The sequence below is a fragment of the Cibotium barometz genome, chromosome 3 (genome assembly GCF_041138505.1).
Source record: "Cibotium barometz isolate CiBa-2024 chromosome 3, ASM4113850v1, whole genome shotgun sequence".
NCBI classification, from domain to species: Eukaryota; Viridiplantae; Streptophyta; class Polypodiopsida; order Cyatheales; family Cibotiaceae; genus Cibotium; species Cibotium barometz.
The window spans coordinates 58,241,703-58,260,422 of NC_141048.1; the positions used below are offsets into that span (position 1 = coordinate 58,241,703).

The window sequence follows — 18,720 nt, forward strand, 5'->3', positions numbered from 1 at the left end:
CTGAAACAAAGTTGTGTTCCAATAGCCTGGAATAATGATGTCCAGAACTTTGAAGTGAAGTCAGAGTCCCGGTCTCACTGACTATTCTTTTTGGCAATCCATGAAGCCTAAAGATTTCCTTGATGAAAAGGCGGGCAATATCAGAAGATTTAAATGTCTTCTTTACTGGGATAATATGGGTCACTTTGGTAAGCATATCCACAACTACTAAGATAGAATCATATCCTCCTTGTGTTGTGGGAAGACTTGTGACAAAATCCATACTGATACATAGGAAGATGCATAAAAGAATGGAATTTCAATTCAAAAGTGTTATTCTCATCCAAATTGAATTTATGCATAGGAAGATGCATAAAAGATGGATTTTTAATTCAAAAGTGTCAATTCTCATCTAAATTGAGTTTATGCATAGGAAGATGCATAAGAGATGGAATTTTAATTCAAAAGTGTCATTTTCATTTAAAATGAATTTATGCATAGGAAGATGCATAAAAGATTGATTTTTATTTCGAAAATGTTAGTCTCCTTAAATGGAATTTATGCATAAATAAATGTGTAGAGAAATCTTATATCAAATATAAGAATTCTCTTGTATTCTATAAAAAGATATAAGATGTGATAAGATGCGTATGGGAAGTGATAGGATGTGATAAGAGGTGTATGAGATGTGAAAAGATGTGATAAGATGTGTATGAGATGTGATAGGATATGATAAGAGGTGTATGAGATGTGATAGAATGTGTTAAGATGAGTTAGGATGTGTTAAGATGTGTATGGGATGAGGTAGAGAGTGTATCTGATGGGATAAGATGTATATGGGATGTGTTAGGGCGAGAATGGATGTAATATGGATGTATGAATGTAGATATGGATGTATGAATGTGAATATGGATGTGTGGATGTGAAAATGGAAGTGTGGATGTGGATGTATGCATGTAGATGTGTATGAATGTGAATGTGGATGTGGATGTGGATGTGGATGTATGGGTGTAGATACGGATGTGTATGTATGTATGTGGATGTAGATGTATGAATGAGGATGTGAAAATGGATGTATGTATGTAGACGTGGATGTATGGATGTGAATGTGAACGAAGATGTTGATGTGGATGTATGGATGTAGATACGAATGTGGATGTATGTATGTGAATGTGGATGTACGAATGAGGATGTGAAAATGGATGTATGCATGTGAATGTGGATGTATGAATGTGAATGTGGATGTGTGGAAGTGGAAATGGAAGTATGGATGTATGAATGTGGATGTGGATGTATGCATGTAGATGCGTATGTATGAATGTGAAATTGGAAGTATGATGTGGACGTACGAACATGGATATATATGTAGAATAATGAATGTGAAGGTTTATGTGAAATAATGTGTAGTCTATATGAGTGAATGGATGAGAATGAGTACACATTGAATGGAATGTGGAATAAGTATGTGGTCCGAGAGTGGATAATGTGGAAAGACGAGAGTTCGTTATAGAAACTGTATTTTTGTGACTGTTTGTAAATGACTGTTTTATGTCAAGAATGCTGGGGAAGCATTTTGACCGTCTTGTGGATTAAGGTCATGAAGACCTAACTGTTAAAGTTGCAACTACTGACGGAGAGTCAATGGAGGACGTCTCGCGTAGCAAGGTCGATCGAGGTCTTGACCAGCCTCGGTTCGATTTAAATGGTGAGCTTCCGGTACGGTGGATGAGGGACCAAGGAAGCGGCCTATGAGTGAAGCGCTAGGTCACCTGCGAAGGATCCTAGAGGGTGCTGACCATACGGTGCTCGGGCTCTGGGTCGCCGAAGATACCCACACGTGCGTCGTGGAAGATATTGGAATAAAGAATAAGAATTGTTTTCTGAAACCGGGCATGGATCTGGTTGATTGACCTTGCTGGTTCTCAACGGATGAGTCCATGGCTCTTTTATATGGATCTGTGGGTTGATCTTGCTGATCTTCCACGGAGATTCCATTTTGTAATATGAATATTTTACCGGTTACTATGAGCTAGGAACTATGGAAAAGGCCCCTGAGTGAACAGGTGGTGAGCGTTGTGTTGCCAATGATGCCATAAGTACACCGATGAATGAATGACAGGAAATAAGGATTCAACCAGAGACTTTGAGGATTGTCATCAGTGACATAATGGTTTCACTAAAGGATTGTTTGAAAGTTAGTTGATGCTGAGAAAAAGGCAATTTCATATTGGGTGTGTAAGTGGTGTGACTAGTTTTACGTTTACATGAACTTCTGGCTAGGGGACCTGGGAACTCTTTTCCCTGGTACCCGGGACAAAACCTAACCAAATTCCTAATTAGATCCCATCACTACAGTGGTTGGGAGGTTGGCTAACCCATGGGACTGGATGGGGTTAGGCTGGACTGATGGATCCGTAAATCGAGACTCAATTTCTGTTATTACGATAGATGAAGTAAATCCCGGATAGTAATTGTTCTATGGATAGGAATCAACGGCTGTGCCTCTTGATGGGAAAAATGATCCCAATGATCCAAGTGCAAGTTTCTTCCTTGATTGACCAAGTACCTTTAAAGGTGCAGTCGGATCAGTTTGATCAGTAATGGTTTTGACTATGTTAGAGTAAAAAATTATCCTGGTGGAATCGCCCGTGCTTTTCGGATAAAGGAAGTTTTTCCGGGTTCGGTTTTGGAAAAACCGACGGATTAGTCTCTTGTCCGGATATCCGTGGACGAGGCCCCGAGTGTGGGACTCTGCCCCGCGCAAGATATGCTACTTCCGCTGCTAGTACCCTGAATCCGTTGCGCGGTGGGGACAGGGATCTCACACTACTGAGAGTATCCTAGTAGAATGCTGGGGTGTCTGCACCAAAGAATCATCCAATAAATCCTCCTCGAGATCATCCCCTGTGATCTAAATCTATAGGCTCAATGGTCATATTTGCAGCTATGCACTGCTTCTTTAATGGACAAGGCCTTTGATGCTTGCCCATACAAGCATAGCATAAGCCTTCATCCTTTGCTTTCTCAAACTGCTTGGGAGTGAGAGAAGATCTATGGTGATTCTTCGTTGACATCTTTCTCTTAACTCTTGCAAGAGTTTTTGTTGATGGATGTACATTACATATGGATGCTTTTCCCTTTTTCTCACTAGTCTACCTCGAAGTTTCATAAGTAGGTTGCGTAAAATGAGACTTTGAACCTTGACCTACTGCCTTACTTTGACCTTTTCAACCATCTTCATAAGCTAAAGCCATCTCTATAGCTCTAGATAAAGTTTGATACTTCTCTCAGCAGCAAACTAATGGTCAAAGTTTATCATTTAAACCGAAGGCAAACTTATGAACTTGTAAGAAATCTGGTAAAATTTGGGGTATTTTCATAAACACCTCTCGATACTTGCCTACATACTCCTGAACTGTGAGATTCCTCGGAGAAATAATCAAGTGCCCTACTCTGCTCATGTGGAGGCACAAAATTCTAAAAAAACATATCTTTAAACTCCTAAGTATTCGGGATTGGCTTGTCCTTTTGAATTTTCATCCACCAATGATGAGCCACATCCTGCGGATTATATGGAACGTGCTGGATTCTAATGTGCTCATCCATTATATCACATAAAGAAAAGCATTTCGCCCACTTAGAAAGCCACTAATCCACTACATCAGCTGTGTGAGAAGGTAAGGTGCCAGTGTTCTTTGGTGGTTTTAAATTTTCTAATGCAAGTTTTTGCTTTGATCGCTTTTCCAGAGTACCCTCATTAGCGAAGGGATAAGAATCTAAAGTGGCTGAGGTTTTTGGTTTTTTAGGTTTTTTATCATTCTCAATGAAGGTAGTGAGACTGTACGCTAAGCGGGGAGGCCCTATATTACATATGTACGTGTGCGATAGGGTTCAAGGCTTACCATGCGTGCACTCAGCGAGACAAGGATGGAGAATCGTTTGCTCATCCACGAGAAAATCTTGGACGCCACTGTGATCAGCTTCACTCTCATGCACTTAAGTGTCTTTCTAGTCTTTCCTAGCTTGCAAATTGGTGTGGCGGCATGGCACACATAGATTTTGTGAGATCATGGTGATCCTTTTGAGCCCATGGGTTACTCAACGGTGCCACAGAAGTGTGTGCACGGTTCTCTTTGGGATTTGGCACCATGGGTGGCTCTTCTTCGATGGGAACAAGGATAGATAGGGTCATTGGGGCAAGGTGGTCTCTTGTGCTACTCAGAGTCCACAAGCTCTTCCAAATTTTTTGAAAGTGGTGTCGACACAAGAGTCAATGTGGGATCCATTACTCTCCATTCCTACTTATGCTTCAAAGAGTTGGCGCAATGAAGGAATGACTTTGGGTCTTCACACCCACTTGGATTCGATGTTTGACGACATGAATTTTTTTAATCTCGACACCCAGATGTTGGGGCTTCCTTTTTAGAATCTTTGTGCTTCTAGCAATTTTGTCAAGATCATAGACTTCTGGGGTGGTACTGGCTACTAAGGTCGTTGTTGCTTGATCTTTTTGGCTTCCGTGTTCATGTGGACCGTGATATGGGTTCCCTTTGTACAAGTCCTGGGCTTCTCGCATCTTGACAAATGGGGCTCAAGGGTTTGGGTAAAACTCTATTTCTTTGGGTGCCTACTTGGTAGATCTCCACTCACACGGTTGTTGGGCTTTGGGCCAAATGGTGGTGGATATGCTAGTAGCTCCTTGCATGGGCATCTTGCATGGGCATCGTACTTTCCTTGGCTAGCTAGGGTGCACCTATGCTTTCTTGGTGACCTCCCTGAAGGGTTGTTGGGTTGATATTTGGAAGGTGGTCCCCTCATCTTTGCCGGAAAAGGTTTTAGATTTCCATAATGGTTTGAGGGGGTGCCAACGCAGCAAGGTGAGATGGTTGTTTAATAGTAGAGGTTACTTGAGGTGATGGTTTTTGTTAGTGGAAGACAAGGCTTGGATTTTGATAGGTTCGAAGTTTCCTCATCCGATAACCATTCAAAGGGGAGCTCGAGCATCATGGTCCTCCTTTGTCCGCTCTGCAAAATGATGATACAATATGTGGCCGCTCTGCAATGATGATACAATCTGTGGGGCCAATCTGTGGGGCCGCCGTGATCCATCCCCTTGCAAGGGTCACATAAAACTTACATGACACGTAGGTTTAGATCCAATTAGAAACTTACGTGACATTAGTTTATATCCAATTAGGAAATCCACTTTAAATAACCGCAAAACAGTCATAGATTGGGAATTATTTACCATGGTAATGGTTACTACTATTAGATGGCGTGAGCGGTGGGTGGCCTAATGAGGTCCATATCTCCCAAGACAACACATTATGACTAGCCCCAACGTCATTGAACCAAGAAGGCAGGCCATGTAGCTAGGTGGTCTTTTTAGGGGAACTCTAATTCAAGGAGGCAAGCCAATTCCACTATTGGTTTTATCTCGAATGCATTGATTTCCCAGGCTTTGGTGGTTGCAAGAACGTGAATCCAGTCCTCAAAGTCGGCAGGTTGTTCCGGGAGGGACTCATATTCTTGGTCCTCGTCTTCACCATCCAATATCTTGTTACAAGCTCTACAGATGTCAATTGACATGGTCTGAGCTTTTGCATTGTATGCTCTACCACTGAAGCAGTCCAAGCGGTTGTGTTAGACTCATGGTGAGAATACCTCGACTCTTGCCCGTTTTCAAGTTTATTTTCAAGGATTGATTACCTTTACATATATAAATGTGATTGGTTTCCCAATCATGAAGAACTAGTCTTGTGTCTCTCATGTAAGGCCTTTCGAGGATCATGGTATGTGACCCTCTTCTCTGAAAATCCATCCCCACAAAATGTGTGGTGGAAGCTTAGTCTGTAGGGTCTTAATCTTTACATCCTAAAGGATGCCCAAAGGTCTAGTTGTGCTCCCATCTTACCATCTCCAGAGTTGAAAGTTTTCTTGTAATAAAAGAAGAGAACTTATACTGAGGACTTAGACTTATGAGGATAAGAAGGTTATGAGAATTTTCTTTTAAAAGAGGAGAACTTATCAGGACTCGGACTTCCAAGGATAAGAAGGTTATGAGGCTTTCTTTGTCCCTCGTGCAATATTCATGATCACTTAGCTCGTACTCACTCGGAGGTGGACTTGGACCTCCTAATGTGTAGGGAATGTGCACTGAGGTGGTCCCTATGATAGGATCGAAATAAAGTCATCACTTATCACATCATCGTAGAAAATATTATGGTGATTGTGATAACCCATGGAAGGCCAACTTTCAACTCCCTTTCAACCCTCCTTCATTGCACACTCCTTCATTGCACAATGCAAAATCTGGTTTGATTGGTTTTAGAGGTAGAGGCTTCGGAACTAGCTCTTTTTATGGCCTCTTAACAATGTATTTTATAAGAAGAGTAGGTTTGAGCAAAAATTTGTTGTCTCTCTCCTAAAGGGAGGCAGCTTTGAAGATATTGTCTGAACCACTTTCAATGTGGTCACCACATTGTTGCCCTTGACAACTGATCGTACGGTGTGTTTTCGCCAGCTCCTTCGAGGTCTTCTTCCTTTTTACCTCTAGGTCTAGTTCATTAGCCATTTTAGAGAATGATGTAGCCTTTGGCCCTTGACAACTGATCGTACGGTGTGTTTTCGCCAGCTCCTTCGAGGTCTTCTTCCTTTTGACCTCTAGGTCTAGTTCATTAGCCATTTTAGAGAATGATGTAGCCTTTGGGGCTTGTGTCTCTAGCTCTTCGATTAATAGCTTTGAGGTCAGAGCTTGGGCTTTCTTCTTCTTTATTGCCTTGGATTTCTCCTTGGCAGCTGCCCTCGACTTGGTCTAGAGCCTTATGATATTATTAAGGGGGAATGTCTAAATAAGTCCTCCTTGTACGCTTAATAAGTTAAGGCTCGTTGAAGTGGCTCATGCTCCATCGCTGGGGTGACTATCACTCTGTTGGAATAAGCCTTGAAGGCATGTTCAAATCCACACCTATAATATGTGCCTCCATATGGAATGACATTGGGTTTTGGCACATTGGATTTGAGTATGGAGTTGGGGCACTAGGTGTGATGGTTCTATGAGGGCACTCAGCCAACACGGTGTAGGCCCTTATAATTGTGAAGAGGTGGTTTGCATGCCATATTGTTGAGGTCCCTCGTTCTTTGTTGCATCATGGCTTTGATAGAGAGGTATAGTCAATGGCTAGAGATTATTCTAGATATCCATATGAATCATATTACTCATATGACTCATAGAACTCGTGTTCTAGACTCTCAGAGTCCACTAGAAAAGTTTCCAAGCACTATTTACTGGTGCGGTTCTGGGAGGAATAGGTTTGGGATGGTAATATCAGAGGTGGGGATGTCATTTGGTGGTGGTCTATACATACCTCGTGGTACGAGGTTTTGATATGTAGGCCCTAGAGCTTGTGACTATTGAGAAGCATCTGGTATGGGCCATAGGTCTAGTAGCAGCTTTGACACCAAGAGCATAGGTTGTGGTATCGGGTTTCCTTGGTACCAACAATGAGCTATGTCAATGAGCACAATATTATTATTATCTAGGCCTCAACAATGGACACTGTATTAATATAATTCTTACAAAAAAATTACACATTAAACAATATCTCTTCGTGTTTGGAATAGATGTGGGTGTCCTGCTTGAGGTTTCTCTTGGGGTTGGCCCTACCTTGCCACCACTATTGTGGCCTAAACAATTTAGTAGAATTTTTTGCCAACTCATCCATGCTCATGTCCTTAACTAGGACTCTAGCTAGTACTGGCTAGGAACCCTTGGTCATAATGAGATGAGGCTTTGGATGATGCATCCTCTATCTCTTGGTTTGGGTGGACGACATCTATATCCTTGTCTTGGAGATTATCTATTAGGTCTTTTGCCTCACAGCACAAGCAGTCATCAAAGATGTAGTGCCTAGACCTATAGAGACGGTTTTGCAACCTCTTGCTCTTAAGACTAATCATAAATCGAGGATGAGTAAAAAGTCATCAATCTTTCACGGGGGTGCTACATATCATGTGGAGATACTTGGTTCTAGCAATGTAGTCCCGCATTATTTCGCCCTTCTCTTGCTTGAAGTTATAAATCTGTGTGATAGGGCTCCATTGGGTGAGAATTCCATAATGAATGTGTGTCTCAAGACCTTGTGGATGGCCTTTTCAAGTGAGATTAGTGACATAAATCATTAGCCTACTTTACCTTCAATGCAAAGTCCAAATGACTAGATCTTGGGGGGATCATCAATCCATCCTATGGCCTCACAAATTTACCTTCAAGGCAAAGTCCAAATGAGCAAATCTTGATGGGATTATCAATCCATCCTATAGCCTCACAAATTTGATTGAACTTTTCTAGGTAAAAAATGGAATCTTGAGTTCCATCAAATTTGGTCATCATTCTTGATACATGGATTGGCTTAGTTTTGCCCAACCCTGAGCTTCTAGGTGCTATGTTGGTTATAACCCCCTTTCCAAGCAAAAAGAGGAAAGAAGGAGAGCTCACAAGAAAAATATTGCAGGGAATGATTGCACATTGCTTATTGTCAAAACTAACTTATATACAAGTGACTACTTTTTTGCATTAAGCTCATGGTAAGGTTGTTTTATATGCAGGGAATGATTGCACATTGCTTATTGTCAAAACTAACTTATATACAAGTGACTACTTTTTTGACATTAAGCTCATGGTAAGGCTGTTTTATATGATTTAGCGTTGTTTACAAAAGATAAGTGCCCATTCACACAGGTAAGATGGAAAAGCACTTTACGATACCTTGGGCAGGCAAAGCCATGTTAACCAATGGAGTGGTTTTAACACATAGTCTATAGCTAGAGCATGATGAGGATACCCATAGGGATCATACTACTACTATTCTTATGGGTCTTGTTGTTCATAGGAATCATAGCTTTCCTATTCATAGGACTCATAGCTCACAGGACTTGTTGGGTAAGATGGCAAAGTTCCTTATGATAGGTTGGGCAAGCAAAACAATGTTAGCTAATGGAGTGGTTCACACATAGTCTATGGTAGGAGCCTATTCAGGATACCCATAGGAATCATATTGCTACTATTCTTATGGATCTTGTTGTTCATATGACTCATAGCTCTCATGTTCTTGTGTTTCTGCCTCTATAGGTAGTGTCATCGAGTACTATTGTACTGGTGTGGTTCTTGGGGGAGCCAATTGAGGTGGTAATACCAAAGGTGCATATGGCAATTGTGGGGATCTATGCATACCTCTTGATTAAGGAGTTCTGATAAGAAGGCATTGAAGCTTGTGCTGATTGCGGAGCAAGGCTAACCCACACAAGTCTGGTGAGCTAGACTCATGTCACGCCTGGTAGGATTACATCTCTAAGCTCACGTGTGTTGGCTCACGTCTTGTGGGCTCATGTCTCTAGACTCATAGCTTATGTCTGGTTGGGCTCACATATTATTTTATTAAATAAGCCCACATTTCTAGATTTTTATGAAGCAGAATTTAGGCATTAGCAAGAAGGAGACAATAATAATATCAAGGCTGGTTGAGCATAGTGCATGAAGCTCCAAGCCTATGATAGGATTGGTGAGTAAATATTAGATATGCTTAATGCTCCAAAGATTGCAAAGGATAAGAAATTGTAGGTAGTACAGAATGGATGACATGAGAATCTTCATAGAACATGAGTAGGTAATCCAACCTAATGGAGCTTATGTTTTTGAAGTGAAATCCACTCCTAATCACAATTGCTAAGCTAATCCTTGGATCAAAGGAATGAAAACTAAGGTTCTTAGGCTCTAATTCCATGCGAATCACCAAAACAATCAGGGCTTTGCTCTACCAATAGATGAAATAGAATGCCCTAATGCAAAATAAACTTCAAATCGAAATCAAAAGCAATAAACAACCATATCCAAGGCTCCAAAACCGTATGTTTTTCGGAGTGTGACTTCCTAATCAACACCGCGTAATATTGGGTGATCCCAATAGCTTGGAATGGACGAAAAAATGGAGCTAAGCCCTAGGGTGGTCCCTAGCAACGACACCAAATATGTTGAAGTCAAGAGATTTTCTTGGCCTTCCCGAAGCATAAGTCATTGGATCTTTCCTTAGAGCCACAATCTACAACTTCCTATGTGGATGCATTAGCTCATCATTCGCGTCCTCACTCCGTTGTCACACCAGAATGCTCCTTTGCCAAAGGGGTAAAGGAAAAGCTCTCAATGCCTAGATGGAGGCAAGAAGAGATGGTCCTTAGTGATGGTTCTCTCTCACAAAAGGTAGGAAAAGAAGAAGCTAATGTAAGAGGGAAACCTACAATCACACCTATCCAAACAAGCATCCATCAAGCGAGTAAGAACCCAATAGCATCCAAACAAGAAAAAAGAGGAAAGGAGAGGTCGCAAGAAAACTCTTGCAAGGAAATGATTGTGCATTGCTTATTGTCAAAAATGACTTATTTACAAGTGACTATTTTTCACACTAAGCAATCAAACTTAAAAATGATCTACCCTCTATTACTAGTCTTAAGCAACTCGTCCGTAGACTTTCCCTATTTGACATTAAGCTCATGGTAAGGCTACTTTATATGTTTTAGCTTTGTCTACAAAAGATAAGTGCCCATTCGTGCAAGTGAGATGGCAAAACACTTTACAAAGATAGGTTGGACAGGCGAAGCCATGTTAACCAATGGAGTGGTTTTAACACATAGTCTATGGCTGGAGCATGATGAGGATACCCATAGGGATCGTACTACTACTATTCTTATGGGTCTTGTTGTTCATAGGACTCATAGGTCTCCTATTCATAGGATTCATAGCTCATAGGACTTGTTGGGTAAGATAGCAAAGTGCCTTATGATAGATTAGGCAAACAAAACCATTTTAACCAATGGAATGGTTCACATATAGTCTATGGCTGGAGCTTGTTTAGGATACCCATAGGGATAATATTGCTACTATTCTTATGGCTCTTGTTGTTCATAGGACTCATAGCTCTCGTGTTCTTGTGTTTCTGCCCCTATAGGTAGTGTCACTAAGTACTATTGTACTGGTGTGGTTCTTGGGGAAACCAATCAAGGTAGTAATACCAGAGGTGCATATGGAAACTGTGGGGATCTATACATACCTCTTGATTAAGGGGTTTTGATAAGAAGTCATTGGAGCTTGTGCTGATTGAGGAGTAACTCGAGCAAGGCTAACTCACGCAAGTCTGGTGAGCTTAACTCATGTCACGCATGGTAGGATTACGTCTTTAAGCTCACGTCTGTTGGCTCACGTCTCTAGACTCATAGCTCATCTCTGGTTGGGCTCACATATTTTTTTATTAAATAAGCCCGCGATTTTTTATTTTTATGAAGTAGGCCTAGTTGAACATAGATTTCAAGTAGTGCATGAAGCTCCAAGCCTATGGCAGGGTTGGTGATTATTGGATAATAATTATGCTTAATGCTCCAAAGATTGCAAACGATAAGAAATTTCCTAAAAAATAGTAGCTAGTACAAAATGCATGACATGAGAATCTTCATAGAACAAGAGTAGGCCATGCCCTTACAAGTCTTCAACGCAAGTTTTATTCGTTAGTATAATATTAGGTATATACCTACCTCTAAACAGACTCACGTCTTGAGATCACATGTGCTAACTTATAGTTCATGTGTGCTAACTCACGGCTCATGGCTTATGTCTCGCAAGACTGTGGGCTTGAGAGAGAGTCTATCCTGGCCTTTAGAGCTTTTCACTTTATATGTTCGAATGCCATCTTTCAAAAGATAGGTGTGCATTAGCACCTTGCGGTAGGGTGCACGAGCAAAACCATATTTACCAAACACGATTAACATATATCTTAAAATCTATGATGTATATTCTATATTTTATAATCTATCATTTAAAGTTTAGTTTATATGAACGATAATATTGAAACTATAAGTTTTACTGTAATAATAATAATGACTATATATTAATAGAGGTAATATTACTATCATATGTTAGTTATAATCTAATAATATTATTATAATCCTGACATGCACAACCTAAGGCAGGGTGCACACAAAGGGATGCCCATCCCACTTTTGCGAGCAACGAATGAGCATGCTAGAAATGGCACTATCCCCTTCACACAAAGCCACAACCTTGGAGCGATTGAGTATTTGAGTTTCAAGTGCACTGGAGAAGGACGGGCGCCCAAATCTTTTGCATGCCCAAGCGGTGGGCACCGATTTTGGGTGCCCTAGCAGTGTGTACCAGGCCTAAGCACATACTGTGCAAGTATGTGTAAGCAAGTACATACTTCACGAGGCATGGCAACGCCACACACGACACAGAGAAATCTTTCAGAAACATATTTTAACACAGCAAAGGAAGAGGCAATGGTTGGCCTTGAGTCGACTGTAGTAGGCCCAAATACAGCCAGTTGCACTAGCACGCTGTCACACTGTGACTGGCCCTTAACCCTCCAGCTTCGCTAACTCTGCAATGTGCATGCGGTACAGCCGTTTCCACTTCTACTCTCTTGAAGGACTACATGCATTTGGGCAACCAACAACAGCCTGCTTGCCTTCTGTTATTAGGGGCTTCACAGACTTGTCACCAGCCTCGTCACAGTTTGTTGTTGCACTGGCACAAAAGGTGCCACCAGCTCTACCTGCCAACTTGATTCTGTGCAGAATCCGAAGCGGCTGTTTGTTGTCTCTCAGCCCGTCGGGGACTCCCCGCCCAGTATCATTACGCTTGGACACAACCGTGACGACAAGGTATGTCCCTGGGTCGGCCTCGTTTCCCAGAAAGGATTCCAATGTTTCTTTTCGATTATTAAGGGCAGCTTTTCAGACTCGTCATGGGCAGGGGTTGGCAGAGGATTAATCTGAGCCGTCTATTATTCACGTAATCAGGTCTGCAACCAGCAGGATGCTGCCAACTCAGCCTTCAGAATTCAGAATCCACACAGCACACAATGCACACTGCAGCAGACAGTGCACAATGCACACTGCATAAGCTCAGTCAATGTGGTGATGACAACTCAGCACATGCAGAATGGAGGAGATGATGACAACTCAGCGCAAAGAATGGAAGCAGATGATGACAACTCAGCACAAAGAATAGAGGAGATGATGACAACTCAGCGCAAAGAATGGAAGCAGATGATGACAACTCAGCACACGCGGAATGGAGGAGATGATGACAACTCAGCTGCTATACAGTACTGTAGTCTGGTCCTCTGCCTCCCCCATGCCATGACGGCCAGGAATGGCCTCGGGTAGGCCATTCCAAGGGGAATCCGGTTGCCAGCTGGTGCTGGCTCCCTGATTCCACTCGGGAATGGCCTCCCCAAGGCCATTCCTTACACCGTCAGGGTCGATGCACCCACAAAAAAATGTGCCACCAGCTGTGCCTGTCAACATAATTCTGTGCAGAGTCCGACACGGCTGTATGTTGTCTCTTAGGACATCCCGTGTCAGAAAAGACGGGTTCGCTTCATCCTTGGGCCTACTCAATTTCTGAAAAATCCACTTCATCTTGAGAGGATAAGACAAATGTCTCTTCCAAATTGTCAAAAAATAGTAGTAACTGGATGAACTTTAAAGAAAATGCTTGTTCAAAATTGTCTTTTCCTCTTCAACCATGGTGAGAAGGATTGTGTGTTTCCCAAACCCTGCGGCAGCCCTGTGTACAGGAAACCCGGTGACCAAAGGGCATTCACTTACATCACTCCGAGGCTGGTAATAATGGATAGGGGAATAAGTGCCAAGCCCTCAGTTTTGAAGGGCAGCCCCATTATTTCATTTTAAGTATTTTCAAATTGAAGCCTTTCGATTGAAGGGTGAATGCCCTTATCTTAAGGGTAAAAAGCCATAAAGGGTTCCGCAGTCTTCAAAACTGAGGGCTGGACAGTCACCTGTCACCGTGCCATGTTGGATTCTGATCAGAATGCATTTGATGCGCAGAGGCAGTGGTGGCTGATTTTCTACCGGCCAAATGACTGTGATGACCAGGAATGTTCCTGGGTCGGCCTCGCTTTCCAGAAAGGACTCCAGTCTCCGCCAGCCACCCTTTACCGAAAAACAGGCCCCCATGGCCATGCTTCGCACCACGAGCAGTGGGCAGAACAGAACCAGAAACAGCTCATGTTTGAGTAGTGCAAACAACATGGGACTAGGAAATGGAAACCACTGGGAAACAGCATGTTTTTCTAGCTATATGAGAAAGATGAAAGGTAAATAAGAGATCAGATATGAGGGAAAAACTTGAGAGGAATAGAGAGCAATTTGGGGCCTGATCTTAATAGTGAGGAAAAAGGCGAAAGACTAGTGTGCAGAAATTAGTGAGGAATATCTTCAGACAAGATTAAGAAAAGGGAGTTCTTGACAAGGGAACTGCCATTTCCTGTTACAGTTATTCACTTTAATACACACCACCTTTATAGCACCTCCTCATTGTTGTTGTGGACGTTTACCTTATTCAAACATTCCACAACACATGGCTCATCGATGGAAGCCTGGACATGCAGGATTAGTGAATAGGGAACTCCTTCCATGCTAAAATACATAACCAAGACCTATTAAGGCTATTCAAATTATAACTTAAGATGTCCTTAGATTGCTAAAGGCTCAGTTTGCTTTGAGAGGCACTGGGCAGCAAATTGTCGAGCCCACAGATCATAATGCACTATCTCTTCCAAGCTTGGCTGGGATACTAGCTCTTGTCGGTGCTTACTGCAAGTCTCCTCCACGACTTTGAATATGTCGAGATAGCCAATCCTGAAGAGAACATGCAGAGGTTAAAGATGAGTTTTGTGCATCACACCACTCCATTCCATCACTCTCTCCATGTGTGATGCCAATGAGGAAAAACCTAGACTACATGCAGCTTACTTCTCATCAAGGAAGAGCTCAACTGCCTTCTCATTAGCAGCACTCATTACTCCTGTCATTGTACCACCAGCTCTACCAGCAGCATATGCAAGATCCATGGAGGGATACTTTGCATGGTCAGGTGACCTGAACGTCAGAGATCCCATCCTGCAATACATTGACAATGTTAATGAAAAGAAACATTGCCCTATTCTGTCCTTGCAAGTAGTACATCTGTGGACAAGGCAGCAGACTAGGAAGCCACCAAGCGAAGGGCTAATACCCTTCTAAGACCATGACCAGTGAGGTCCAACAGGCTGGAAAGGTTTCAGTTGTAATCCACTCAACCACAGATTTAACTAGAGGTAGCTACATGAGATACAAGAGGCAGCCCATATACAATCCTCCTTTGTAAAATCAAGAAGCACATGCGAACCTTGAGATCCTGTGTACAAAACGAGGAGGCATTCTGAGTGTTAAAAGAACAGGGGAATCACCTGACAAAGTCAAGGCGAGGCCATGTCAACTCCGAACACGGAACCCTCTCTGGCCAAGAGAGTGTGTAAAGGATGGGCAACCTCATATCAGGCCATCCTAGCTGAGCTAAAACAGACGAATCCTGCAAACCAACAAAATGTTAGTGTCTACAAAACAAGGATCATCTAAATAGGGTAAAAGTTAACATAACTTTATACCTGTGTTTCAACCATGGAGTGAATGATTGACTGGGGATGAACCACTATCTCGATGTTTTCATAGTCTGCTCCATAAAGATAGTGTGCTTCTATCACTTCCAAACCCTTTCAAAGATGTAAACAAACCAGGTTTTGTAAATTCCATCAAGAAACCACGTAATAAGATTGTAGCAGTCACTATTCAGTAAGGAAAGCACCAACCTTGTTCATGAGTGTTGCAGAGTCAACCGTTATTTTCTTTCCCATGCTCCAGTTCGGGTGCTTGAGGGCATCTGCGACTTTCACATCCTTCAACTTCTCCACAGGCCAGTCTCTGTAGCCAGTAACTGCTTGTAGTTAAATAGGTAAGGGATCAAGTCTTGAACATAAGTTAAGAGGGCAAGTAAACAATTTTCCCCTCGCTTAGCCAACAACTGATACCTCACCTAAATGCTCCTCCAGAAGCTGTAAGAATGATCCGCCTTAATCCACCTTCGGGCAAGCCTTGAATACACTTCATGACCAATCAGCCCCGAGAAAAACACATCAGCCCCTCTTTCAACAATCAATTAGTCATAACCTAATCAACTGCCTGCTGCCAAGCTCCATCTGAGTAATTCTCTTTTATCAAACCTATCATACGAAAGGGGTACCTTCAAAGTAAGGAAGAACAAGTTTCCCTACTACAAACCTGAAAGATGGCAGAGTGCTCGGAATCAGCAGGCAGAATCTTGATGTTATGTTTTTTGGCTAATGGAAGCACATAAGGACCTCCAGCTATTAAGGTTTCTTTGTTTGCTAAAGCTATGTCTTTACCTGCTTCAATAGCAGCAACTGTTGGCTGCAAACAAGAATGACAGCAGCACCGATGTTGGCTGATTAGAACTGACAGACAACACAATCAGAAGGAAGCTTGATAATGCACAAAATATCAATGTCTTTACAAAGAACACGACATCTTCTTCTAACATTCAGGGCTGTATCTAAAAGTTCACTAGAAAAGAGGATGATAAGCCTGCTGTGATACCTTTAGGCCGGCACAGCCAACAATTCCTGTAACAACAGTGACGGCCTCAGGATGGCGTGCAACCTATTACAGGACTCTCAAGTAAATAGAGGCATTGAATGCTTGACAAGACAAAGTCAGGCACTAAAACTAGCTCATTGATCTTGGAGAACAGCTTACCTCAACTGTCCCTTCATCTCCAACAACAATTTCCGGTTTAGGATCAACATCAGCTATGGCTTCTTTGAGCTCAGCAACCAATGCTGCATTCTTGATGGCCACCAGGCTGGGTTTAAATCTCCTGACCTGCACACCCATTCAAACCATGAAGTCAAGAGACTATAAAAGTAGTGAGCTTTCAGAGTTACCTATGTATTAATCATGAGACTGCATAACAAAACCATTTGATTTCAAATTCAAGATTTTGATTCTCATTGGATAGGTACCTGATCAGCAAGCAATGTGACATTGGATCCTGCTGCTAATGCAACGATTTTGAACTTGTTGGGGTGTTCGGCCACTATGTCAAGCGTCTGTCACCAGTACAATGATTAAGGTGGGTGATGAAGGGTTCAAGGTCAGCTAGACATTGAAACCACATTATTTTATACCTGAGTTCCTATTGATCCAGTCGATCCTATCAATGAGATTGGTTTAGGTCCATCCCAGGCCTTCTTCCCTTCGTCGACAACTGCCCTCCCAGGCCAGGCAGGGGGTGGTGCTGCTGCTGCAGAGCACTTGATACTTTGTGCAGAAAGCTCTCCAAGCTTTCCAATTCTGGGAACTGTAACTCCCACAGTAACCAACATCAGTAGAAGTTAACAACTGCATTCCCAGCATTCACTGTAGCACAGTCATGCACAATACATAATACAAACTTACATACAAATACTAACTTCCATACATGTAATATTAACTGCAGATAAATACATAGCTACGTCTAACTGCTGTATATGGATATGAACTGCAGATACATACATGCATGCATGCATGCAAATGAACTTACATATACATCCTAATTGCCTTAAATACACTTGAACTGCAGATACAAATGAGTATATAAACATACATATATACACCTGTCAATTGACTGGAGAATCAAATGGGTTACCTTTGATCTTGGTTCTGCTGAAGAGAGTGCTTTCACAAGAGCCCAACTGTGTCTCCACCTGGATGAGTGAAATGGATAGAAGGATTGCATTTAAAGATGATCATAGCACTAAACATAAGAAAGGCTAACTATGATGTATTGTGTTATTGTTAGTGAACTTGCAAATGGGCTATAGTGCCATTGCTTGGCAAGTGTGTGAACTTTTATGATACTGACAAGAGCCCAATTGTTACAAGTAAGCCTTTGTATGCGGGTGCAATGTTGGCATGGAGAGCCCTACTGTTGAAACAAAGCTTCCCCAAATGTTGGTCCCCAAAAAACCAGAAACATGTAGGTGGGTTCATGAAGGTAAAGTTCTCACAGTATGGGCGCCCACATGGGAAGGCGATGAAGATACAGCTGCTTGAAGGGCCATGGGGAGCTAAGCCCAGATGGAGATACTGGGGCAATGGAATGAAGCAGAAAACAAGCTATGATCTCTCTCTCTCACACGCACACGCACACACTCTCTCTCTCTCTCTCTCTCTCTCACACACACACACGGAATCAACTGCCCTTGAAACAACAAGAGACAGTTCCTCTGTGGATGAGCAGCAACAAACACTATAAAGATGCTCAGTAGTGGAGTAACTGCAGCACCCACGTTGATTACCCTATCCCCTCTTAATAAACACACCCCCAAAAACAGGCAAGAACAACACCTGTGACCCCCCTCGTGCCGTGAGCTCTCTGATCACCAAGCGCCGTCCCTTCAATAGTAAGTTCATGCCCCATTTATTTATTATTATCCAATTAGTGTTTCTTTAGCTTTATTTGTTCTTCTTATCCTTGGGTCCCCATTATATTCCTTATGCTACACATGAAATGCTTACATACAAAGAGGAAAAAACTTTTTTCAAAACTCACTTTTGAAAAAAAAAACCAACTGAATTTTTTGTTTGCTTTGAAAATACTGGTTAAGATTTTGAAAATTTTAGCTATGAAATAGACTGATGTGCATATTTCGAAGGAAAACCGACCAAAGTAAAGACCTCTCCTTATTTTGAGTTCTTTTCAAACAGTGGGATGCTCTTTTCTTTGACATCCCACAAAACAAACTTTCTTTTGTCATCTCGTGGGCCAATTGC

At 42.1% G+C, this 18,720-nt stretch overlaps 1 protein-coding gene across 3 annotated transcripts; it reads right to left on the bottom strand.

The window, feature by feature from the left end:
- Nucleotides 1-14,270: 14,270 nt before the first annotated feature.
- Nucleotides 14,271-18,343, bottom strand: LOC147640309 (1-deoxy-D-xylulose 5-phosphate reductoisomerase, chloroplastic-like). Of its 3 annotated transcripts, none has more exons than XM_086779035.1 (13): nucleotides 17,955-18,343; nucleotides 17,594-17,651; nucleotides 17,094-17,266; nucleotides 16,929-17,015; nucleotides 16,663-16,788; nucleotides 16,504-16,566; nucleotides 16,168-16,317; nucleotides 15,923-15,990; nucleotides 15,699-15,810; nucleotides 15,498-15,602; nucleotides 15,300-15,421; nucleotides 14,824-14,970; nucleotides 14,271-14,709 (listed from the first exon to the last, which is right to left on the bottom strand). In XM_086779035.1, the coding sequence occupies exons 1-13, from the start codon at nucleotides 18,006-18,008 to the stop codon at nucleotides 14,544-14,546; spliced, it is 1,431 nt and encodes a 476-aa protein (XP_086635161.1). In that variant the 5' UTR covers nucleotides 18,009-18,343; the 3' UTR covers nucleotides 14,271-14,543. The 3 variants fall into 3 exon arrangements, with proteins under 3 accessions (XP_086635161.1, XP_086635145.1, XP_086635154.1); XM_086779019.1 differs by having other exon boundaries at nucleotides 17,094-17,278; nucleotides 17,955-18,274; XM_086779028.1 differs by having other exon boundaries at nucleotides 17,094-17,274; nucleotides 17,593-17,651; nucleotides 17,955-18,274.
- Between the last annotated feature and the right edge of the window lie 377 nt (nucleotides 18,344-18,720).